The sequence below is a fragment of the Tauraco erythrolophus genome, chromosome 2, assembly GCF_009769465.1.
Source record: "Tauraco erythrolophus isolate bTauEry1 chromosome 2, bTauEry1.pri, whole genome shotgun sequence".
Classification (NCBI taxonomy): Eukaryota; Metazoa; Chordata; class Aves; order Musophagiformes; family Musophagidae; genus Tauraco; species Tauraco erythrolophus.
In genome coordinates, this window is record NC_141466.1 from 97,393,533 (window position 1) to 97,418,289 (window position 24,757).

General features: G+C 44.3%; 1 protein-coding gene across 2 annotated transcripts; it reads right to left on the reverse strand.

Annotated features, from left to right (window-relative positions):
- Window positions 1-1,072: 1,072 nt before the first annotated feature.
- On the reverse strand, window positions 1,073-23,971 carry MRPS18A (mitochondrial ribosomal protein S18A). 2 transcript variants are annotated; one of them, XM_086628262.1, is made up of 6 exons: window positions 23,871-23,971; window positions 23,619-23,650; window positions 20,224-20,328; window positions 12,866-12,989; window positions 11,532-11,598; window positions 1,073-1,821 (listed from the first exon to the last, which is right to left on the reverse strand). In XM_086628262.1, the coding sequence occupies exons 1-6, from the start codon at window positions 23,968-23,970 to the stop codon at window positions 1,677-1,679; spliced, it is 573 nt and encodes a 190-aa protein (XP_086484388.1). In that variant the 5' UTR covers window position 23,971; the 3' UTR covers window positions 1,073-1,676. The 2 variants fall into 2 exon arrangements, with proteins under 2 accessions (XP_086484388.1, XP_086484395.1); XM_086628269.1 differs by lacking the exon at window positions 1,073-1,821 and adding an exon at window positions 5,281-5,529.
- Between the last annotated feature and the right edge of the window lie 786 nt (window positions 23,972-24,757).

Genomic DNA, 24,757 nt, shown 5'->3' on the forward strand with positions numbered 1-24,757 from the left:
AGAAATCAAACCTAGGCCATCTGTCTGATTACAAAGACACCATGCTTACACAAAAACTCATTTGGAGGCAACATGAATGAATGCCTGCTCTCACACATGAATGACAAACAAAAATAGATTTGGAGTCAGAGTAGAAAGCTGATGCATACTGTAAGGGATCAGTACTAAACCTTGAACTCTAAAATGGCATATTGAAAAGAATATTTTGTTTTTCAGATGTTAGGTTTCACCAAAATTAGAGGGGTCTTTCCAGCTCATGGCACTGAACTGTAGAAAAAAATTAACTGTGGGCATCACCTGGTCATTTGCAAAATGTGCTCATTCAGGTTCGTGTGAAGGCAGAGGTTTAATCCAGTGACTTTTCTATTAGTAAAGCTGACTGAGCAGGGCTACATGGGCTAGAAGACATAGTAACTTCTGTACACAGAAGAAGAAAGAAAAATCTTTTCCCTTCTGAAGGGCTGTAGGTTTCAAAGCTTCATAAAATAAGAGACGGTCAGCCAGAGATTTTATCTCAGTATAGTTAATGAAGTCTTGGCTGTGTCTCCCAAAGCAAAAAGGTCTTGGCCAGCTCAAGGGGCTGAGTGTAAGGCTTCCATTTCACAAAGTAAGGCTAAAAAGAACCATTATAATCAAATTTGATTTCCTGGGTAATACGGGTTTATCCTTACCCTTTGTTCCTGCCCATGCTGATAGGTATTAGCAGATGATTCTGATAAAAGCAGTACAAGATTAAGTGGCATAGTAATACATAAAAAGTTGTGTTGATTTGTAGCCCCCAGATAAAAACCAAAGAAATGGAGCCAAAGCAATAATGACCCTGATAAATTTAATGAGCCTTGCATGCCAGGCCCATAAGTAGCACTTCTCAAGTAGCAGTGGTCAGTAGCTGGAAGCACACACATGTACTGCACAGGGAGAGAAATGGTGGCACGTTTTAGTTACAGGATGGAAAATTATGCACATCTATCAGCCTCAAACTATCCCAGGAAGCAGCCATATCTCTGACATGTAAGACTTATGGCAAATGTATTTGCAAGGTGAAAAAAACAGGCCAAGTCATTAGGGATGTCAACGTTCTGTATTTGCTAGATCCAGGAGCGAAGCACAAGCCAGGAATCCCTAAGAGGACATGTAAGACGCACACAGGCCTGTCTGCCACCGCCACAGGTGTTCTGCTGCAAGTTATGCATAGCACAGATTATTAAAAAAAATTAATTTCAGTAGTCACCAACAATTTCTGCTACAGCCAAGGAAACAGAGTGCTGTAGGAGTCTTCTTATTCCACCAGTATCACAGTCATGAAAGCCGAAATGAGGCAAATCTGAGTTGAAACACACATTAATGGGGAATCACCATTCATTGCTGGAAAAAGAAGGAAACATCCTTTTCCAAATGCAGTTGTGGACCGTAGTGAAACAAAAGCCTTCGGACCCTATCTGGCTTTGAGGTAAAAGTCTTTGCCCTCTGCTTTCTCCAAATCATTCTGCACATTGAACTTTGTTTTGCTGAATCTTGTATTCTCCTAGAGGAGCAGATCCCAGCTTATTCACTGGAGACAATATAAAGTACTAATGACAGTTTTGGAATAAGAGAATTGGAGATACTGACAAACTTGCAAAAAAGGCAGAACGGTGGAAAACAGCTGTGCTTACCGACTATGCCAGTTCTGGCCACTAGTGGTTTAAATAGAGAGGCTTGTGCGTATATTTCACATTATCCTTCAACAAAGGGTGTCCGACTGGCATGGTTTTTTTGCACCACTTAGGGCCCCTTTTCCAGATGGGCTTTGCAGATCTGACGGACCAGCGGGTCAGATACCTGTCAAAACAACACAAACGCATTTCAGTTGACTGATCACTGAGAAAAGGTTCCAACTGAAGCAGGAGCAGGCACTGTAGCCTTTGCCTCCCCACATGGCTCTTTATAAAAGGAATAACCGTGAGCAGAGCTCCTTCAATTCAGAAGGGACCACTGGAAAGAAATTCTTGTTTCTTTTGGAACTTCTAAGCTGCACCTCTGTGCTGAACCCAGTGGCACCTGCTTGACTTCCAGCCTCACAAAACAGATCAGGTGTAGTCTCCAGGCTGCTGGCAAAGTTGTCCACCTGTAGCTAAACTGCAGTGCCAAATTCCTTCATTGCAACTGAGTTCAAGACTGAATGCATCCAGGCTCTATGGGAGGTGTTATTTCAACAGCTGGCCTCAATAAGGTAAACTAATTACAAAGGCTAAACTGTGTGAGAAATAAAGTCTCTAAAAAGGGATTTGTTTACTTTTGGTGGATAATCGCTTATTTCTTCTGCATGGGATGGGTTTCTGGCCTAGTCTTGTATTTTTTTATGTCCAAATTTGCTTTAGTGCTGTCTGTACAATACTACTGCAACTTGCTGGTGCAGGAAGTCAGAACCTACAGTCTAAGAGGTACTAGAATGGAATTATCATCACAACTACAAATCTCTGTGAAGAGCAAGAGATTTCGCGGAGGCAAATATCCTCTGCGTTTTACCCATTTGAAGTTTTCGATTTGGCTTTGCAAACAGGCAGGGGATTTCAGACCCAGAATCAGTTACTGGAAATCTTACCCTGTGGCTGGGTGGCCCGGAGTTTTGTTAGGCTTTAAAATCTTTTGCTACCAGTAGAGAGGGGAACGGAGGTCCTTAGAGAAAGAGGAGTCTTTTCAGACAATAAAGATTTAAAGTAAAACCCTACCATAATCTGCACAAACAATGCTCCAACAAATTAGAATTTGGAACAGACTGATAAACTTTGTCCAGCGATGTTTGCATGCCTCTGTTGAGTAATCCCATGGTCTTAACGTAACCTCAATCAGTCATCCTCTCCCCAAACAGCTTTGTTACCTTTTATTTGCATCGTGTAAATTTGAAATATTAAGAACTTTGGACAGAGACCATGTAATGCATTTGTTTGAAGGCATTTGGCACATTCCTGAGAACTACAAAGAAAGCTTGCTATGCCAGGCAGCTACAGAATATAGAACAGCAGCCCATTTTCCTAGCAGTATTTTTCCTCAGCAATCCCGAACAGCACAAATGGAAAAATTAATCACATTTGGAGGTTTCCTGCCACTGAAATGAAGCCACTTCCAAAATGCTTTGCTTTTGCTTTGAGGAGTTTATGACAGTTAAACCACCTAGAAGCAAGAGCAGGAGGGATTTCAGAGACGGCGTAGAGCAAGATCCAGCCACTTCTTCTCCTATGTGTGCATTAAATTAGTCCCTTTTGACCTTTAATGCTATGCTAGTGCATTAGTGGAATCCCTTACATAACAACATCAGGACAGGAAGTAGGAGAGACTCTCCTGTCTCTAATTTCACAAGCAAAGGGAGTTCAGAGTCCAAATGCAGGTCCCCAGTTTGGAATCCGACAAAGAACCATGGCAAGGCAGCTCCTCCAGGAGAAGCTGTAGGGGTAATTTGACAGGCACGTGAGGCTAGGTCTTTCTTTGCACATTCCCCTTGCTGTAGGGAAAATCCTGTAGTGCAAGTTTTGACATGGCAAGACTGCTCTTACAGCGAAGGAGCAAAAAAATCCCAAATTGTTTTAATGCATCAGTGTGCCAAGTGCAGTTCTGGTCACGTGTCCACACGCTTATGGGAAAGAGCTCCCGTGATAATAAATGATCTCACTGGGAGAGAAGTGAATGTGTGAATGTGAGATACACATCAATGCTGTGTGCAGGTTTAGACAGACAGTGGCTTTTTAAGAAATCCCTCTGTTTCTGTGTGGGGGCTGGAAGTGCACACCCCAATTCTGCATAGGAAGAAGGATTTAGTAATGGCCTGATTTTAAAGCTTTTGTTATTTCTCTTTTGAGCAGGTCTAATCCAGCCCTCTGGTCCAGGCTTTTGGCTTCCTTTGGGGACTGCAGGCTGGGGCTTTTCATTGTTAGCTGAAACAGACATTTGGACGCTTTCCCTTCCTGGAGCACATTTGCTTTTAGTGCTTTTAATACTTGCTTTGTCCCAAACTCAAACTTGTCCTATTTTGTTTGCTGCCTTTTTTTTTTTCTTTTACCTTGATTCAGCAGTGGCAAAAGCCTGATGCCTGGGAGCAGTCAGTCTACAAAGTTCCTTTTCCTCTTTGACTAACCCTACTTCCTACTGTTTTGCAGATTAGTTTTTTCTTCCTGAGAGTTAAAACAATCCACAAAAGTCACATATGAGAGCTCCAAAGCCCAGCACACAGGACTTTTCTGCAAACTCTGCTGTCCATGTAAGGTAGCGTACCCCCTTTTCTAGCCACGTCACCCAACTTTCCCTTGTATCCAACCACACTGTTTGTCTTGGGGAGTTTTTACAATAACCTACACACACACACACACACACAGGCAGATGGTCCGAATTTTCTCAACCAGCTGAGGGTTGTCAGGACAGGGTCTCCATGTGGATGCCAAATGCAGCTGGTCCGCAGCTTCCTAACGGGTTATCTCAGCATGCAGAACTCTCACTCTGGACAAAGGGGGACAGAACTGTGAATCTCAGGGACCAGCAACCCACCTTGGGGCTCTGCTTGCCCCCTTGAGTACTGTAAGATCCTGGGCAGCAACAAGAATCCCTAGACTCCAGCTGCACAAATGAGTCGTTTGGATAAAGCGTGATGGGAATCCTGGTGGGATTTCCCTGATGGGAAAAGGCAAGATATGAACAGGATGAAAACAACTGTGGTTAGTAACCTGCAGCCATTCCAACCACCTGAAATCTCTGTGGCATGTGGAAGTCCATTTCCATGGGTTTTATTCAGTGAGAAGGAGGGCCCCAAAGCCCCCACTCAGAGGCTGCTGCTTAACAGCTAGGAGTAGGCACAGGGCTTCCATGTGCTGGGTAAAGGAAATGACCTACCCATAGGGCAACTGCAGTCCTGCCCACAGCCCAAGCAAAGGCCAAGTTGGTGCAGTTCAAGGCTGAACTTCTGAACCCTCACTGAACTTTTTCAGTCTGGCTTTTGTTTGGATTAAAAGCAGAAAGCAGAGGGCTACAGACTGCAGGAAACACTCGATCAAAGTGCTGGCAAGACTGCCTCCTCCCTGCCACATCCCTTCCCATGACACCTCTTGGCTTTGCTCACCTGCAGCCGCTCTGGCTCTTTGCTTTTGAATGCACATGCTATGCACAGCAGAGTTTCCATGCAGATGAGAGAAACCACATGCTGCTGAGTAAAACGCTGATAGCAGTGAAACCAGATTCTGCTCCGAGGGATGAAAGGTGTCCACAAGGCCCGAGAACTTTATAACTCATGAGGAGTTCACATGGAACCTGCCTCTTTCCTAACACATAGCAAATTCTTCAGTTCAGTTGATGGAGGAGGGATTGACTTGGATATTATCTGTGCTGAGTTCTGTTCTTCCAGTGGAAAGCTGGAGTGGCAGCTGAGCACTTAAAATCATGTACTCCATAATCTACAGCACCTCTTGCTGACAGAGCCCAGACTCAGGGAACCTGTGACATCCCTCAGTCCTTCTGGAAAGGGAACAACTTCACAGTGTTTGTGCTTTAACCAATATTTTTGACCTGCCAAAAGAAAATGAATGCTATATTGACATCACAAAAACATCTAGATGCTAGCCTGAACTCGGTGACACCATCCACGTAACAACCTCCCTGCTGGAAAGAAAACTGCTGAGCTGTTCAGGTTTCCATTCCTGAAAGCAAGGACAGAAGTTTGACACACAGCTGTGCTTGACAGTTTCCCAAATGGTTCTGGTGTGTGGTGACCTTACACACATGCCTCTGGAATACAAGAACAGTCTGTCACTCTGCATGGTACTAGTGAAATCCTTGAGAACTTCCTTGGCCTCATGGGCTAGTGAAAATATTTTGTTTCTGCACCACTTAACTGGAACATGCCAGGCTGGAGCACAAACGGATGCAGAAATAACAGCATAAAGTTATGAAAGGGAGAATTCAGGATGAGGATGAGGGAACAATCCTTGGCTGCAAGGCAGATTTGCTTGTGGAATCATCTCTTGGAAACAGTGAAAGCCCCAGACTGGGCCAAACATGAGAAAATGAACTGTATAGAGTAATTCTGCATTGATGGGGGTAAACTTCATTGGTTTTCCATGTCCCAAGTTCTGCAGACAAACGATATGGAAGAGAGGAAGAGGATGGTAGACTCAAGAGTTTATGGATGATGTGGGTACTCTGACAGCCATATTTCTGCAAAAGCGCCCATAGGTAGTAAAGCAGTGATAACATTCATGAGCTATTGCTGTCAAAACCAGACCAGGCAGAAAGCAAAAAGGCAAAGAACTGAAGTCCAAGAAGTGAGAAATATCATGTTAAGTCTCACCTGGACAGTGTCTCAACTGCAGGGGGGGAGAAGAGAGCACTGTGGAGTGCTCTCTAGTTGAATTCTGACCACAAGGTGTTCTCACATGTCTCCTACCACCCCCATGACCACAGCTGGGCTCAAACTGGCATTTCACTTTCATGTTGTACCTTCTTCTGCAGTTCTCAATCTCCTCTTCTCCTTACACTACATCCCGGATGGGTGATCCCATACTGCGCTAGACACTTGGATGACCAAGAACAAGGCGGGATCTGCAGGCCACTACTTCCCAAAGCATTCTGCTCTTCCTCTTGCAGAAACAGGATCAGGAAATGGGATGGGTAGGAAGAGGCCAGCTGCCAAGTGACCCAGTGCAAAGCAGAGAAATCTGGGGCATGTAGGACGGAACGTCCAAAGTTCGTACAATGGAGACAATAAAACCACTTCAGAGAATAGAGCAGGGATTTTGCTTTTTGGAAAACATAGTTGAGTAAGCACCAGAAGAGCATCTTCTAGAGGAGCAGAGAAGGCAGAGGGGTTCTGAATGATAAATCCACACTTCACATGACTAGATCAATGGCAGGGCAGCACCCCTGACCCTTGTTAAGACAGTTTGCTGATAGTTCCATGCAGTGGCATGTTACATTTTAATCTCAGCTAGGTGATGGCCAGTGTATGCCAGACCCTTTGTATTTGAAGCAGGCTCACTTTAAGCAGGGTGACTGTGACACAGGCCAAACGTTCTGGTCAAGATAGCCACAAGTGCAGCCAAGGAATAGCTTGTGAGCAGTCTTCTGGTGCTCTCAAAAGTATACATTAACACAGCTCCTAAGCCCTTCTTTATGTACTTCCTTAGCACCTTTGCCCAGGAGCCACAGAGGTCTTCCTGTGCAGCTGGCCTGTGCATCATCTCAGGGCCAAAGAGCAGAGACAAAGTAGTTTTTCATCAGTGTGGTTTGTTCCTCTTCTGGCAGCAGATGAAGCTGCTCTCAAAAATACTGACACAACCTTAGAAGAAGACTGGCCAAAGGGAGCATTAACCAGAACTTTGCAAGACTGGAGAGAAATGATAGGGATTGGTCATCCAAATGAACTAATCTGCCAGATTTCTGCCACACAGGGGTTGCTGCTCTGAGTCTACAGAACATCCACAGAGTCTACATGCAGTAAGCAAACGCTCATGTCTGTATTATGGTAGAGGTGCTGGGCTCTGACTCCAGCTTCAAGTTGCACTCCCCACAATGAATCTCCTTCAGTTTCAGGTGATGTGAGTAGAATCAGTTCCTAAGGTTGTCTTAGGCTTTTATCTCGGTACCGTCACTCTAGCAGCTGATGGTGTAGTCTAATGTCAAGAGCTCTACCATCAGCAAAACATTTTTCAGCTCAATGTAAGATTTTCTGTCCCCAGATGGTAAGAATTCTCAGAAATATGTGAGGTAACATCTGGAGTAGACAGTGACTTCTCAGAAGTCCCTCCGTTAAAAAAGTGCAAGATTTCTCAATTCAGAGTGAAGAGTTAGACAACAGATTGCTTACAGGGGGGCAATGAGAGGAATTTAGGGCAGAAGGGGTGAGCACACAAAAGTACAGATAAGACTGAGAGAAATGCTGTCCTTCAGCAGGGCAAAGCTTATTGTCACAGTCTTGAGAGAGACTATACTCCTCTCCAGTGCTCTGTCTGTTCTTTTCGCCTTGCACCTTCCTATTTAGGAACAGTATAATAGGAACTGTGTCCTCTGTACGCAAAGCTTTCTTCCACGTGCAAAGCAAGCTCCTGATGGCAAGAGAGTACGTGCAGATGAGTGAGGGGGAGAGACAGCAGGAATGGAGGACGTGACTGGGAATGCACTAAGTTCTCGGTACACTGGATACTACTAGCCACCTGGGAGAACTATCCATTTCAGTTTGCAGCCCTGACACAAGTTTGTCTCCATCTCTGGTCACTGGCCTGTTTCTGCATTACTACTTTATTTTGACGAAGGATGACCCGACTCCTGCAGAGCCAAGACAGTGACACCTCTTTCACTTTTGCAAGCATCAGTGCACAGCAATGGGAAAGCTGCTGTGCCAGGATCCCTGGTTCCTTCACAGATCAGGTTAAAGGTCCCTCAAGCAGCTGGTGGCAATTCAATAGGTCCAGCATCTACAACATGGGCACTTCAATCTGCTCCTGAAGTGTGGTTGGTGAGGGTTATTTTGGAGGGGATGGGGTGCAGAAGAGCACACTTCAACACCACACTCAGAGTAGATCCACTAGTGGTGCATGGAAAAAGCCATCACTGCAGGCAAAGCTGGAAAGCGCAAGGGCTGCTAAAACTGATGTTAAGGAACGTACGTCACCTGTGTTCTTGTCTTGGAAGAACTTTAACAAGGGGCCCAAGCATACTATGGGGCACCTCAGTTTCCCTCCATTAGCATTCCCAGGGCTACAGCAGCTGTGCAAAAAGGCACTGTTACCTCTCATTTAGGCAGAGAGGTGAAGACAACTAGGGCAAACAGTGCAGTGATCTCAAGAAGAGCTGAAGCTCAAGGATTTGGAAAATACATCACTTAACTGTGCAGTGTACTGCCTGATATGATAGGCTCTCTGTACATCCTGTTCATCCTTTCATGGACCGATCTTTAAAAACCCAGTGGACACAAACGCAGTGAAGGGACGGGCTAAGTTAGGTGCGCAGCCCTGATATTACACCAGACAGGATTAGAGGACGACCTGGTCATGTTCTCATGGCACTGAGCCAGGCAGCTTGTTCTACTCTAAAGTCCCAGCCAATTCTGTTCGTCCTCCCCTGCCACTCACTTGCATTTGGTAGCACCGCTGGTTGAGTGCTTCCCATATTACTGAAGGCTTACAGAAAGCTTTAGAAACAAGTACAGAGACAAAAACAAAGTAAGCCTGGACGAGTCATTTATGTGGGAAACTTTTGATAAGAGCTCTGGCTTCATTGCCAAAATAAGTACTGCTTGAATGTCTTCAGCATGCGGGTACCCTTCAGTCCTCCCTTCAGGCTAAAGGAAGCAATTTATATCTCCTGCCTTATGTGGTGCCAGCTACTGTTCCAGAGAGCAATGTGGGAAGCACAGGTGGGAGCATGCACAGTCAAAACTCTCGCAGAACTGCAATGGCCAAGATTTTGCAAGGCTCCAACATGCAGAGCTTTCCTTTTCCAGCAGGCTGAGACGACAATAACATGAGGGACCAGGGGAGCACTCCTGAAACACGTCTGTGCTCTATCCTGGCTCTGGGACTCACTTGTTTAGTTCCAGTTCCACCACTAAAACTTTCAATCTGATTTCTTGATCCCATACTCTTGTCTCCATCCAGTCCCCAAAGCCTGCCTATTTCAATGCTGTTCCATCTCCTCAGCAACAGCTCTCCTCTCTTTTCCTAAACTCTGCTTCTGCCTTGCTTGTTACATTCCCTTGCTGGGAGAAGAAAAACAAGGGTGGTGTAGGGAGGGACAAGCAATGCAATAGGGAGCGCTTGGATACTAATCTCCAATTTAAATCTCCTAATTTCAGAGGTGTAGCAAACCTACTTGCATGTAGAATGTATCCGGAGGTATCTGTTCTTTGTTCTCACTAGAAGTCTACAGAACAATTTTTATAAGAGTCAGGCATAAGATCTGGGGTCCTGGTGTGATTCCAGCAAGATACAGGATTTACCATTTCCTGTCTTAACCTGCTATGCAGGGTTGCTATGTGAATGCTAACTAGATAATGTGCTCCACCTCACAGCTGCTAGATAGACACAGCTTCTAAAGAACTTCAGAGACTTGTAAGATACAAGAAAGAAGTTTTCAGAGTTGAAGTATCTGAATGGCAACAGGGCTGCATCAAACGTAGAGTGCTCTAATTTGATCCTCACTTATACCCAGTGCACAGCCTGTCAGTATCCAAGGGACATTTCCAAGATCTTGCCTCAAATCTGCACTGCGGAAAGTCAGACCTGAACTGCAGGGGTCTCCAGCTACCCCCAGCCCTGCAGCCTAAGCTCTCCCAGCAACAGCCCCATGGCCTCTGGTAACCCCACGGCTTGCTAATGCGAGGTTCATAAACCGCTCTGACATCCCCATGGAAACAGAGTGTGAGGTCATAAACAGGGGATTAGCACCTCTGAGCGCCCAGCACAGCAGAGGAGGTGGCCACAGGCTTTTCCTTCGCCCACCAAAGGCCAGGGGCCATTCAGGCCAGGGAGGGGGAAGAGAGCCTGTTTGCACAGGAAGGGCAGGCGGAGGGCGAATGGCTGACTGGGGGAAACAGGGATTGGGCAGAGTAGAACAGGCTCGTGATGGGCCCTTGCTGGCTGCTCAGCCCCCCACTCACTGCTGGTACCTCTTCTTGGGCACCCTCCCTGCTATTGGGGGCCAGGCACAAAAAGACGAAGAGAGAAGGGACTGCTCAGCCTGGAGAAAAGAAGGCTCAGGAGGGTCTTACCAATGTTTAAAAATACCTGAAGGGAAGGTGTAAAGAACACCCTTATTCAAAACCTGACTGGTCATAGTCCTGGGTAACCTGCTCTAGGTGACCCTGCTTGAGCAGGGGGCTTGGACTAGATTATCTCCAGAAGCCCTTCCAACCTCAACTACTCTGTGATGCAGTGACTCCATCTCTGGCATTCTACTGAGTGTTAGTGATGAGGAGGCAAGTGCAGCGAAGGAAGGGAGGGCAGACTCTAACATGTGTGGCAGTTCTAATCCTGTGTGGATAAATGGTTTAAATGAGATGTTGTTTGTCCTCAAAAGACTGACAAGAGAATATTGTGACAGACCTTCTTCCAGTACCTCAAGGGGGCCTACAAGAAAGATGGGGAGAGGCTGTTCAGGAGGGCCTGTTGTGATAGGACAAGGGGTAATGGTTTTAAAATAGAGGGAGGTAGATTCAGATTGGATATTAGGAAAAAATTTTTTACCATGAGAGTTGTAGAACACTGGAACAGGTTGCCTAGAGAGGTGGTGGATGCTCCATCCCTGGAGATGTTCAAGGCCAGGTTGGACGAGGCCCTGAGCAACCTGATCTAGTTGGAGATATCCCTGTTCCTTGCAGGGGGGTTGGACTAGATGACCTTTGAAGGTCCCTTCCAGCCCTAACCATTCTATGATTCCATGATTCTCTGAAACGCTGTGAGTACTCTTTACGAGCCCTGTTGCCTGAGGTATATTTTACCCAGTTATAAGGAACTGCTTTTCCTCTTCCAATCTATTCCTGAAAAGAAGAGATGTGGGAAGACAAGACTATTCACCTGTTGAGCTTGGGTTTCTTGGGAATATGCCCTTCAGGAAGTGGAGGCCTGTGGTTTGGCAACAAACCTGAAACAGAGAAAGAAAGGTGTGAGAATATTCTACAGTGCCTCTTTACCTCTATAGCGTTCAGAGGCTACATTACACCTTGTAAGCCAGGCAACACAGGTCACCACAGGCACAGCACAGCAAAAACTCAGGCACAGTAAAAAGGGTATTTTATCTTTAGTCACTGCTGAACCCGCGCCCCAGCCAAAGAGAAGCTGGGAGGTTCTGCTGGCTATAGAGAGGAAATCCACACCAAAGACAGACACTTGGGCTCACTGGAGAGGCCTTCTGAGAGGACACAGGGGACTGGTATCCAATCAGATTCTATCTCCAGGATGAAAATCTGACTGTCAAAATTCTCAGTCCATTTAAGGGCCACCAAGATGATCCAAGGGCTGGAGCACCTCTGCTATGAAGACAGGCTGAGAGAGTTGGAGTTGTTCAGCCTGGAGAAGAGAAGGCTCCGGGGAGACCTTCTAGCACCTAAAGGGGGCCTACAAGAAAGCTGGAGAGGGACTTTTGACAACAGCATGTAGTGATAGGACAAGGGGTAATGACTTTAAATGGAAAGAGGGTAGATTTTGATTAGATCTAAGGAAGAAATTCTTCCCTCTGAGGGTGGTGAAACATTGGCACAGGCTGCCTAGAGAAGTTGTGGCTGCCCCATCTCTGGAAGTGTTCAAGGCCAGGCTGGATGGGGCTTTGAGCAACCTGGTCTAGTGGAAGGTGTCCCTTTGGCCATGGCAGGGGGACTGGAACTAGATGAACTTCAAGGTCCCTTCCAACCCAAACCATTCTATGATTCTATTCTATGAACTTGGATACAACTCAAGAACCAGGCATAAAGCCTACTTTACTCACAATACTCTACTGTGTCAACCTGAGTCCCACTCCCAGCGTAAAGCAAAAAAGTCTTCACATGGCAGATGGTAGACAGGTGCATGTTATTAACAGGGGTAGGTCAAGCTTACGTTAAATCAAGTAGTTTCAGAAGCTGCTATTTAATCATTAGTTACTAGAGACTGAGTCACTTCCCAGATTTTTCTGCAATGGTAGACTCATCTACAGGGATAAACGTCTGCTGCCAAGGCAGAAGCCAAGATACACAGAAAGTGGAACAAGTAGTCTCTGGTCTATCATCCTGTCCCAACACTTGGACCATAATGAGTTGGCTGGATGACCGGACAATGACATCTCATTGAGATATAATAACTGGGTGAGAGACCCCTCTAAAGGGGTTCTATGGGTACTCCACAGTATGGGGTTGTCGCAGGACAAGGCTGGGTACCTGCACGGTGAGCCATCTGCACACAGACAGCAATCTTCTTGTGCTCCTCCAAACAGAGGCCTGTGATCCTTCGTGGCAGCATCCCTCCATCAGAACGGATAAACTGACTCAGCAGCAAGACGTCCTGAGGGAGCAAGAGAAGAGCAAAACCATCAGTGCTACAGCTACAGCTACTATAACTGCTGTGATCCTTAGGTGTTGTGCTGACCCTCATGCTGTGTACAGAACTCAAAACAAAGCAAAACAAAACAATGATTCCTTCCTACGCATTTTGGCTGCAGCTTGACAACAAGTGGCTTTTGCTTGCTGTTGCTCCGCCTGCCAGCTTAGCTCAGTAAGGTCACTCAGATGGTCTGAGTCTTCCCCTGACTTCACTAGTGTAAACACAAGACGTCAGCTGCAATCCCTGCTACTTCACTGTCACTACAAGATTCTAGCTAAGATAATGAGTCCTAGGTACTCAGGCACAGTTACACAAGACCTACAGATGGACAATGTTTACACAACTTGAAATGCCATCACAGCTGCTATCCTAAAGGTCATAGATATGTTAGATCACCTCTGGCCCCCTCCTTGTTCCCTCAGAGCACAATTGTTCTCTGCTAGCTACTCCTCAAACTTTTATCCAGTTTCCCATGGTGGAACTTCCCTCATGTCTCTCCAGAGGGGTGGAGAGCAGGGAAATGGTCCAAGATCTCGCACGAAGAAGCTTTTTGTAAAAAAAGAACGTGTGCTGATGAGAAAGACCTAATAGGATAAATTGCTGCCTTCAGTCCTTTGACTGTGCGTGCATTAGGTGGGGTTGCTATGGCCACGCTGGATGGAAGGAGCATGCGGAGCATGCCGAGGGTTCGTCTGTGATTCAAGAATCATTTAGATAACGCTGCTGTTGACCTTTCCAATTAAGAACTCTAGAAATGTAAAGCACTTTTAATAAAAACAAAATTAAAAGGATCTCTAGGATCAGATAGTATCACAGGGCTGGGACGACAAATTTTTAAACACAGCAGCAACAGCTGTTGCACGAGTATCCCATTAACTGTATACAGTACAACAATCCACTATTTAGATATGTGCTCTCCATTCCCACAGACAGCACCAGTGCAAGTGTACCCCTTAGGCCAATACAGACAGGTCCCCTTGACATGCTGACGTCAGCGTAAGTTGGCCCAGAGGGCCTCTGGAGACTCAGTGCTTGTTTTTTCCCCATCTGTTGACAAGACTTATTGCTGGTTGAGAGTCTACTTTTCCACTGCTGTTGTAAACATGTTCATAGTTGAGGTAACTGGACCATGTGGAGGCTGCCTGCAGGCTGGACGGGACCTGCCAGTGAGCACCCCGACAGAATGAGAATTCAAACCAGATACGTCAGCACTTTACACCCCCTTGTCTAGGGCAACAGGCAAGAACAAAGAGTATTTGTTGCTCTTCACATTAGGTGACCCTGACTCTGCCTGTTGGTCACAGATTTGCAGACCTGCTCCCACCCCACTATCTTTGCTCTTTTACAAAGAGCTCCCTGGTGCATTCCTAGCTTCATTTACTGCCCTTGCAAAAGCAAACAATCACAAGTGGACATAAAACGAGAATCAGAAAACCTAGCTATCTAGGAATTATACATCCACCCCCATTGCAGAAGACCAGCTCAGCCCTGCAGTGGGCTGCTGGAATTCAGTATGGCTTTCTGGTCATGACTAATTCTGACAGATGCTGTCATACAAGTGTTGCAGTCAAAATTTAGAAGTTTTTTGTTTATCTTGGGTTTTTGTGGTTTGTTTTTGTATTTCCCCCGCCCCTCTTTCAATCCCACCCTCACTAATATCATCATGACACAACAATTTCCTTCTTCCCTTATCTGGCTTCCTTTCTACCTCCACTTGTCTACAAAGTGTTCAGACTGATTTTCAGATACAGCTCGTTCGAAAAAACAGCAGGTCAGGCAACTTCTCAGTAATACAAAATGACTTATCAACTGCTATACAGAGCGATGTTATAGCCAAAGAAGAAGAAAAGCACAGCTGAGTAGCTAGCAGCAAGCTCCTGAGAGGCCCTTTATGGTTAAAACGGAAGCAAAGCGTCCTCAGCCCAGCTAACACATGGCCTTGCCAACGAGAATAGTAACCAGGGGACCAGCTGGTGCCAGCTGCGTTGGTGGAAACTGGACGGAGGCCAGCCAAACAGTCCAAGGGCATTGACTTTTGGCCACTCCTGAAACGCACTGGATTTGATTCAGGAAACCAGAGCAAGACTCCATCCTCTTTTTTCATCTTGTTTAGGCATCCAGTTCTCCAAATCACCAACAGCTCAATTTGCCATTTAGCACAAACATATCACTTCCCTAAGTGAAAAAGGGCTGTTCAGCTCCAAGTGCCTAGAAAGAGAAAAACCTTCTAGACTTTTCTACCAGTCTGCTGCATTACTCTATGGAAAAGAGGAAAAAGGGAGCTGATGGCAAGTCTGAGGCTGTTCCAGTCTTTGCAGCCGTGAAAGCCTAAGTAGGCCACAGGCTCTTGTGAAGGGTGTGTGTGGTCCAAGTGATTTCTTGTATTACCACCACGCCTCATAAGAGTCACAGGGTTGTTATCAAATGTTTCCATGCAAACGGGGGAGGCGAGAAGCAAAGGGAAATAGTCTTTCTTCTTCTCCCTGTGGAAAAAAATCAGGAAAATCCATTCTTTGTTATCATCTCTGACCAACAGTGTCACCAACTGACCAACACCCTTGTGTGGTAGTCATTTCTTAACTGAAATCATCTATGTCCCAGCCACCGCAGCTCCAAATTACACTCACGCCGTTTGGCTTAAAATGCTGCACACTCAACAGCAGCTTTGTCCGTTTCTGAAGATCCCCACACTTAACAGGCCAGGTGCCTCTGCCAGAGTACTCACACAGATGCATCTCACCACAGGGAGAAAGCAGACAGGTACAGCCAACTTTACAGGGCAGCTGCGGAGAGAAGCGAACAGTATGTGGAGCGGTCAAAGAAAAAAAATACATCTGGCAGGTTCTCATGGTGCCGTCGTGTTCCATGAAATTCACATTTTGTGCTAGTGGACAGCCAAGCCTGTAACCACGGATTTGCTTTAATCACTGGACAGCTCCCATGAGGCTGGTCCCAGATTCCCACCCCTGTAATCTGCAGCACTTGATGAAAACAACTTGGATTGAATTAATCTAGGGCTAACAGGCAGAGTTTGCAGTTTGGTTTCCCCTAATTGCTGCCAAAGTAAGATGACATATTTACTGCCTACTCAGACTAATGATGTTTGAAGTGGATAAAGGGGAAAACGAAAAACAAGTTTAGCCTTCACCTCTAAAAGGGCTGGATAAACTTGCTAAGCGAAACACTATGTACAGCACGTTCTTGTGAATGGATGGCAACCAAAATGCAGAGGCATCTCTGCATTTTAATATCTGCAGACGCTTTGAAAAGCAGGATCCTTGACTGGCTGCATGCGATTCATTAAAACCTTCATTTACCACACGAAGAGTTCTATCTGTGTAGCCAAATTACTACTGGGCTGTATCAGACAAGTCTGCCAGTTGTTATATCCAGTTATACAAGACTCTAGTTTTTCCTTTCTCCCTCACTCCTGGGAGCTGCACGCCATTCTCCAGGCATTTCGTAACAGGATCACAGGTTTCAATCCAGTTGCATCCTGACAGTGACCAAAATAATTTTTTATCTCTAACGGATACGAAAAAAATCAACTGAGGTCTCAGTTTCAATGGACAGACACACACAGACCACAAACTGAGAATTTGCACCTCAGGCTCTGTTATCCCGAGCCTCAGCAGAGACTAAAGACTGAACTGGCAAAGACAACTGCAGTCCTCCACACCACAGCCGAGGCAGGTTGGAATCATGACCTGCTAGTGCTCACAATGCCTGTTCAGTTGATTAATAACTTTGGAGACATTGGTCCCCCAGTTCTCTGACAGCCAAAGTAACTCATTATGCCACTACTTTAGACTGTGCTAGTTGCACAAGACAAAAGGACAGTCCTATGAGGTCATATTACTCAGCTCCCTCAGGGGCTAATTCAACACTTCCCTTTTCATAGTGCCTCATTCAGTCCAATTACAAGCGTCCCAAGCAAAAAAGCTCACACTTTCCCTTCTGTGCAACTGACTGATCTCAGCTTATCAATCTCAAAGGAACCACTGTGATCCATCTATTCTGATCTCCTACTGAGCACAGATTATAGGTTATGCTGTATGAACTAGGCAGTATCTTTAACAAAAATAGCTGTTCTCAATTTACAGACTTTTAGGACAATTAACCACCAGTGAGTAAACTGTGCCACTGTTTAATTACCCACACAGTTAAATGCCTGCACTTTATTATTTAAGCATTTCAAGATTCTGCTGCTCATCACTGCTGCAGCAAAAAAAAAAAACATCAGAGAGTGCTTTTGTGCAAAAAAGGGAGATTTTATCCACCTTAACATTTAAAAGCCTGAAAATCCATGACTGCTAGAAAGCATTCAAACATGTAAGGGACTTATTCAAGCAGAAGAGGTGGTCTACTCCAGAACTGAATTTTCTCCTAGTTCTGATCAGCCCCACAGAGGAATGCTTCTAAATACTCAGATAAGAAACTTCTACCATTCTGGAATAGCAGTTCACACTGCTCTCTTTAGCTTTTTGTCCAGGTTCTCCTCTGCCCTACAGCAGGAGTACTGGATATGTATACATCAGATGCATATGCATTCAAAAACTACATTACAGCCAGGATGGACATGTTCCTAGTTTGTCTCTCAGGACAACAATTTCTCGGGAACGATCTCAGCAGTGATTCTCAAGACTCTGGCTGCAGCATCTCTCCTCACATTTGGTTTTCTCTTGTCTCCATACTGAACAGTAGAAATCAGGATCTAAGAATCAAACTGAACTGAAGTGCAGAAGAAAACGCATAGAATCATAGAATGGTTTGGGTTGGAAGGGACCTTAAAGTTCATCTAGTTCCAATCCCCCTGCCACAGCCAGGGACACCTTCCACTAGATCAGGTCGCTCAAAGCCTCATCCAACCTGGCCTTGAACACCCAGGGATGGGGCATCCACAACTCTTCTCCACAACTCGTAGCCTTAGTTCACTCTACAAACACATCTAAGACTCATGCTTTACATTGTCTATTGGGACCAACAGCCTACTTCTAATCCTGGAACTCAGGCTCTACAGCACCACATTGTCTAAAATTGCTTCTCTGGTTCTCGATGGCACTGCTACCTCTACATGCAACAGAGTCTTCTGCCATAGACAGCAGTAGAAAGTGAGTCTATATATTAATTTCCAAGATTTAATCGACTTCCATGGCTCATTTAATTCCTGAGCATCAGTTTATAGTTTCTCTGGAGTTGTTAATGTGTGACTCATGGAATGCTTTCTGGAAATATGTAGAACTACCCAGTTTAATGATGCTGTTGACTCCTCGCATTTAAAAGTCACATAAAACTGTGTTAACTTTAAGAAAGTATTTTCCAGTCTAAGCAATCGATCTGTTTTGATCACAACACAATTCAGCAACCACAAAGAAGAAATGAGTTGCAAGAAATCGCTGCATTCAAACACGGGCAACACAAACCAAATGCAATCTATGTTTGTAGTACTTTCCATATCTTAATGGTATTTGACATTTCTCCTAATTTATCATTTGCAAATTCATTGTATTTTTAGCTTTCTCAGATTTTTGAGAAACCAGACCAGAGAAGACTATATAATCCCCTGCTCCCAATTTATTTCACTGTGTAATATTGCATCCAGCCTAAGTCAGAATCACTGAAAACACTCAGAACCTAGAAAACTTAATTTCTGCAACACAGGCTTTGAAAGATACTAAACTGATATTTCATTTACATCTCACATCTGTTGCTTCACCTACCTGGAGTAATTGCAAATATTTTATCTGGCAGGTTTTCTGTACTCCTATTCTTTGTAATTTATGAGTCATAATTAGCCCTATCCAACAGGTTATTTGTTTTTACTCCTAGTTGATACCATTTTACTTGGAATTTGCAACATTTGATCTACCAAGTGGTAATCATCATCATCATTTTCCTTCCTCTCTCAACTACTTAGTATTTCACTTGCTATTTTCAAACCATTTGGTAATTTCTTAGGATTTCTTTCATGCTTTAAAAAAATGCTGTACGTGAAGTAATATATTTGTTACCTAATTCCCTTAAGACCTTGGGGCTACATGCAATTCAGGCCTGCTGATCTGTACCTAATTCAATGCTTATGTTATTTCTGCACCTGTTTTTTCCTGTTGTTCTACATTTGCAAGATTGCCATTACTACCCAGATATTAAAAAGTAGTTTTTCTTTTGTGTGTGTGTGCTAGGACTGCATATGAGCAGCCAATTTGCAGCTCATATTTTGCAGCCAATGTGGCTTTCAGTCCTCTTCTCCTCTCATTAATGGACTTTCTTCTTCACACAGATTTCTCTTCCTCCAGATGCATTTGTATCTCTCTCGCCCTAATCTACTGACATGAACTTATTCCGGGTTTTCTGTTGCCTTATCTTAGTAACAGCATGTTCCTGTCTGGTTTTCTTCTTTTCTAACTCCAGTACTGGGTTTTTAGTTTGCATGGGGGCCACTTAGTCCTTTTGTAAACTCTGCTTTTGAATGACCTCTTGTAAAGTTGCATTCTGCATCTTCCCTCTCAGGGCTTCTTATTCTAAAGCATTTTTGATTGTTGTACTTTTGTTTTAAAGCTTTACAGGATTTCCCTCTCATCTTCTACATTTAGCGCTAGTCATCCTCTCGAGTTAATAAACTTCTAATTAGCATTTCCTACAAAAAGCTTCAATTAAACCTGTTTTTTCTGTTGCAAGAGATGTAAACACGTATGCTCTCCTTCATACTCATCAAGAGTTTTGAAAGTTACATAGAACAGTTATTACCTTAGTGGACAATGACCCAATGAGAAATTGTAGTGCTTGAAGACATGTAATTGATCTAGTCAAGTCTTCTGGCCTCTCTGGAGTTAGAACAGGCTGAATCAGTTGACTAAATGTTGCACTCCACTTTGATTCTCCTAGAAGTACAATGCTGAAAGGCAGCTGGGCACAAAAGAGATATATGCCCTTCTCAGATCAGATGGCCAGGTGTATAATTCCAAACCTACTATTTGAGATGAGCTCATCCTTCTTTTTCCCAGGAACACCATCAGCCAAGGCAAACAATTACTACATTAGAAGCTCTTGCTACACCCAAGAGAAGCAGAGATGGAGCTAACAGTCTTTACCAGAACCAGCAAAAGACGAGAGGGGCAGGTTGTGCAGTCTGTAGATCTGAGAGCAATATTTATCTAGTTATGAGGATGGGGGAACTCTCCTTCATTAAACTTACCACATAATCGTACTTATGCTTTAGGTTCCAGCGACAGATGGGACACTGGCCAGAAGGGTTTGGAGGAGTTGGTGTTTCAGCATCCTCTATAATTCTCCCTTCAATCTAGGAAACAATTCAAAGGATATGATGATCAGGCACAGTTTAGACCTCTACCTGCACCTGTGACTTGAGGAATACTTTTCATCAAGTCCACAACATGTTAACCAGCATTGCGCAGATGTAAGGAGAACAGTATCTGCATTATTAAATTTGCTTATAAATAGATATACCAAGCACTTAGTAAACATACAGACTATGGGGAAAAGAACAAATCCAAGGGGCATAGAGAAACATTTGGTAAATTTTTGTATATGTTTTACTGAAAGTAAACTAGTTCACAGTCAGTGTGAAGTTCTCAGTTGCCTGAATTCCGTTTATTGCAGTACTCCTTTGAACCACTTCACCCTGAAATTGTAATGGCATTTTAGCCAAAAGCTTTAAAAAGCATTTTTTCTGAGAATAAGAGAATGTCACAGAATAGCAGATGCATGTTGTGGCCCAAAACACGCAGGCACTTGCTAGATTATAAATCGCCACCAGGGAAAATTCTGAGCAAAAGTTAAATTTAAGAAAGGATTGTTAAGAGATGTCTGTGAGTTTCTGGGTTTTTTTTTTTTTGGTTGGGTTTGGTGGGTGGGTGTTTTTTGTGTGGTGTTTTTTTGTTGTTGTTTTGTTTTTTTAAATACACCAATATTTTGTCCAGTCTAATTCCCTGAACAATTCCTTTAGGAGATAGTTTTATAATCTCTTCTAGACCACTACAAAGTGGTGACATCTAACACTCAAGTTTTCTCAAAAGTAACATGCAAAGAGATGTAGAAAGTGTGTGGGAAGAACTTGAGAAATTTGTTTTCTAAATGTAGATATGTTAGGAATATGAAGTCTATCTACATGTGCACTTGTCTTTTTTTGATGACTTATGAATAGAAGCAAGCGCTATCTCAAATTGCAGCTGAACAGACAGAAAAGACTATAAGACTACATCTTTTTTTTTTTTCCCAAAAAATATTTTGAAAGTTTCCTCTGGTCAAATTAAGATTAAAACCAGATTTTGAACACCAACCAACAGCCTCAAATAGCACAAGCGCCAGAGAGTTTAAAAAGAAACCCTAGGTGGAATGCAGTGTTACTATTAAGAAAAAAGCTGACTGATTTAGACTGAACTGTCAGGTTCTGTGTCTGAGAACCTGGGAAGAGAAAAGCATAACATTTTCTGTTAAGTGTGCATGGGACACTGGCACCCAGCTGAACTGTCAGAACTATTTTATACCATGGGTTTGTGTCTTTCTTGTTTAGTGATGGCAAAATGGAAGCAGGTAAGTTATTTGTAGTTCAAGCATCTCAGTACCTCGAAGAGAGAGAATATTGTCAATTTTTAAGTAAGATTCCTCCCCCCACAAGTAGAACAGCCAGTTTTATAAAAAAAAAAAACCACAAAACTATGAATATAAAACATAGGCCAGTATCTAATTTTCTATTCATTGGTAAAGTTATTTTCTGGGAAGCCAGTGTATCTGGTCTTGATTCTTGCCAGTCTGGCTTCAGATTATACCTTGACTGTAATTCCATCCTGGAAATGAGTAAAGATTCAGAATGCTATGTCAATATCAATTTTTCTTCAGATAAATTTCAGTGTACAGTTTTTGGCAATTATTCTGCAACCACTGAGGACTTTAATATTGACAACCCGCTCAGTTATTATTCTTTTTTTAAAGAACCAAAAGGGAATCTAAGGGCTCTACATTCTCAGTATGCTGATGAAATCTAGATTTCTCTGGGATTCATTCATGTTGTTTGTGTCAAACACTTCCTTCAATGCTGATAAAAGCAAGGACACACAGATGAGCATAGAAAGATGGATTTGGAAAAGACTGATGTGGAGCTGGTAGGATAAATGGAGCAACCAGAGGATATGCTGAGAAACGTATCACCTTTTAGTTGGTCAATTTACATCATTTTTTACAAGATTTTTCTTATCTATGGGCACTGACGGATTCTAGATTGATGCTAGGACATTATACAGTAGAAAAATCCAACTGTCCCTTATGCTTCTACAATGAACCAGGAAGAATTATTTTTCTAAAGGGCTCTGCTACTGCAATGCATACCTTTTTTACTTCAAGCCTCAGTTAATGCATTCGGACTTCAGGATTATAATTTACATCCCCTTTGAAACTGACTGAGTGCAAAGTACAGCAATCCACTGTGTGTTATGTTGAGTGTGTACACTTCCCCCTTGTTTCTGTTAAAAAAACTTCAGGGCATGCTTGCAAGCTCTTCTTTTCAGGTCTCTGGGCAGATCGGTAGTCTGGCGCTTAGAAAGTCTCTTTTTCTTCTCTTCTCTTCGTCACACCTAAAACTTATTTTTGTTGACAGTTGTAGAGATCTTGCTAACTGCCATATTCTACTAGATATTATGTATCTAAAATATAAGTAACCTGCTCCATTCAGGTTTCAAACCTGACAATGTCTACTAATACAAATATGACAAGAAGGAAACTCAGACTTTCAAAGGCATGAACAATCAGATTTTGTCTGTTTTGTTAGCAAGCAAAGAAGTCCTTTCCTTCCTTATTATTTATGTATGTATAGATTAGCATTTAGTGCACTGTCTTCTAGTTATTCCCAAATAATTCCTGTTCCACTCTCGTCATCGTATTTACATGTTTCAAAGTATCTGTGCTACTTGTCTCCATCCAAGGCATACACTCTTACTGGCATACGTAACGTGAGCAGAATTACACATCCTTTCCTCCCCCAGTAATTTCAGTACTTCTTCTAAAAAATAAAAAGACAATTCTCTTGATAAAGTGCAACAGATCAGATGGTGTTAATTAAGCAAAATTCTAATTCTACTGCTTTAGTGTTTTCCTTCCTTTCTTAAACCATAGCTGAGAAAATGCTCTTCTTTATTAGTTACTTCAGAACTTCCATTTTATTTTCAGAAAAGTTTTAAAGTATTTAAAGTCTTTGATGATATCCCTTTCACTGAGAACTTTTTATCACCAAATGTGTTACAAGATGCAAACTTTGTGTTACCTGCAGTTTACCAGGGGTGCGGTGGGGGGTTTGGCGCTCACAGGCAGCTCTGACCGGAGCCGCCCATCACCAGCAACAGGGTGACGACCCCGACCTTCGGCTGCCAAATCCTCCATCCAACTTACCTGCACTTGCCATACCTTGGCTTTGCCTTCAAACCCTGTTGATGTCTTTCAGGCAGAAAATCGACACTTTTGCCCTTTCCCCCCCCTCTTTAGGGCGCGGGGTGGACCCGGACACACACAACGGGAGGCTGAAGGAGGGAGAAACCACAGGAGGGGCAGCTACTGAGGAAAAGGGGAGCAGGGACTTACTGTGGTCGTGTTGCCTTCGGTCACCTCCACGACTGCAAAAAAAAAAAAAAGAGATGGGAGGACAAAATGAGTCTCATTCAGACTAAAAGAAACAGTATTTTTGGGGGGAGGGGGTGAATTGCAGTCAATACAACCATCTCTCCCGACGGCGGTGAGGCAACGGGGCGAGGAGCAGCCCGGGGGCCGGGGCGGTGCCACAGCACCGCCCCGGCCCCCGGGCTGCTCCTCGCCCAGGGCCACCCCCGGACTCACCCTCCCGGAGGCCTCGGGCCGGCGCTGAGGCCCAACCGTTTCCGAAAAACCCGGTGAACAATCGCCTCAACCCCCCGCGCAGCAAGCCGGGCGCCGCCATCTTGCCGTCGCCGGCGCTGCCGTCACTCCCGCTTCCGCCGGCAGAAAGGCGGGCTCTGCCGGCGCCATTTTGATGCGCGTCTTGCCCCCGCCCCTGTCACCTGAGGGGAAGGGGGAGGCGGGAGGCTGTTATTCACCTGCCCAGCATCTTTCCTTCCCCGGGGTGTTGTTTTTTGTTGTTGTTGTTGTTTGTTTGTTTTGTTTGTTTGACTGTTTGCTTTAAGGTTTGTTGTTGTTATGTTAGGGTTTTGGAGTTTTGGGTTTTTTTTGAGCTTGTATCCACTTGGGGTGGAGGTGAATCTAGAGGTAGTGCAGGCTTTGTATTATGGGGGCCTGAGATATGGTCCTGCTACAGCACCTGGGTTTCTCCTGGCTCTCCAGTGAGAGGAGGAGCAAGGGGTGGTTTAGCTTAGACTGTGGTGAAGAGACTTCTCTGTTTGGATGAGCTCCAAGGTGAGTCCTGCATCAAGGTGTATTTCAGGCCAGCTGCAGGGTGCAGGGAAGGGGCTTGTTTCAAATCTGCCAGTTTTACATCTGCATGCGCCAGGGATGCTGAGGTCAGTGCATGTTCCTACACTGGCTCATGTAATTCAGCAGGTGAAGATTTGAAGCAGCATGTTGCCAGGCTGTAAGCTTACTCTTCTAACCAGTCGGTCCAGTTTAGATGCTTTCTGGTTTTGTTTTAATACCATTTGCCTTTGATCAGGTCTCAGGCAGCTCGTAGGCTGCTGAGAGATCACTTTCCCATCATCTTTCTTAGCATGCCTCATCTCTTAGCTTCTTCCACC

Bases quoted from the DNA above. Each gene is read 5' to 3' on its own strand.
- MRPS18A (XM_086628262.1), bottom strand. From the start codon at position 23,970: ATGGCGGCGCCCGGCTTGCTGCGCGGGGGGTTGAGGCGATTGTTCACC. The intron at 23,651-23,870 runs GTGAGTCCGGGG...TTTTTTTTGCAG, and splicing joins GGCCCGAGGCCTCCGGGAGG to TCGTGGAGGTGACCGAAGGC. The intron at 11,599-12,865 runs GTACCCAGCCTT...TCTCTGTTTCAG, and splicing joins GCAGATGGCTCACCGTGCAG to GTTTGTTGCCAAACCACAGG.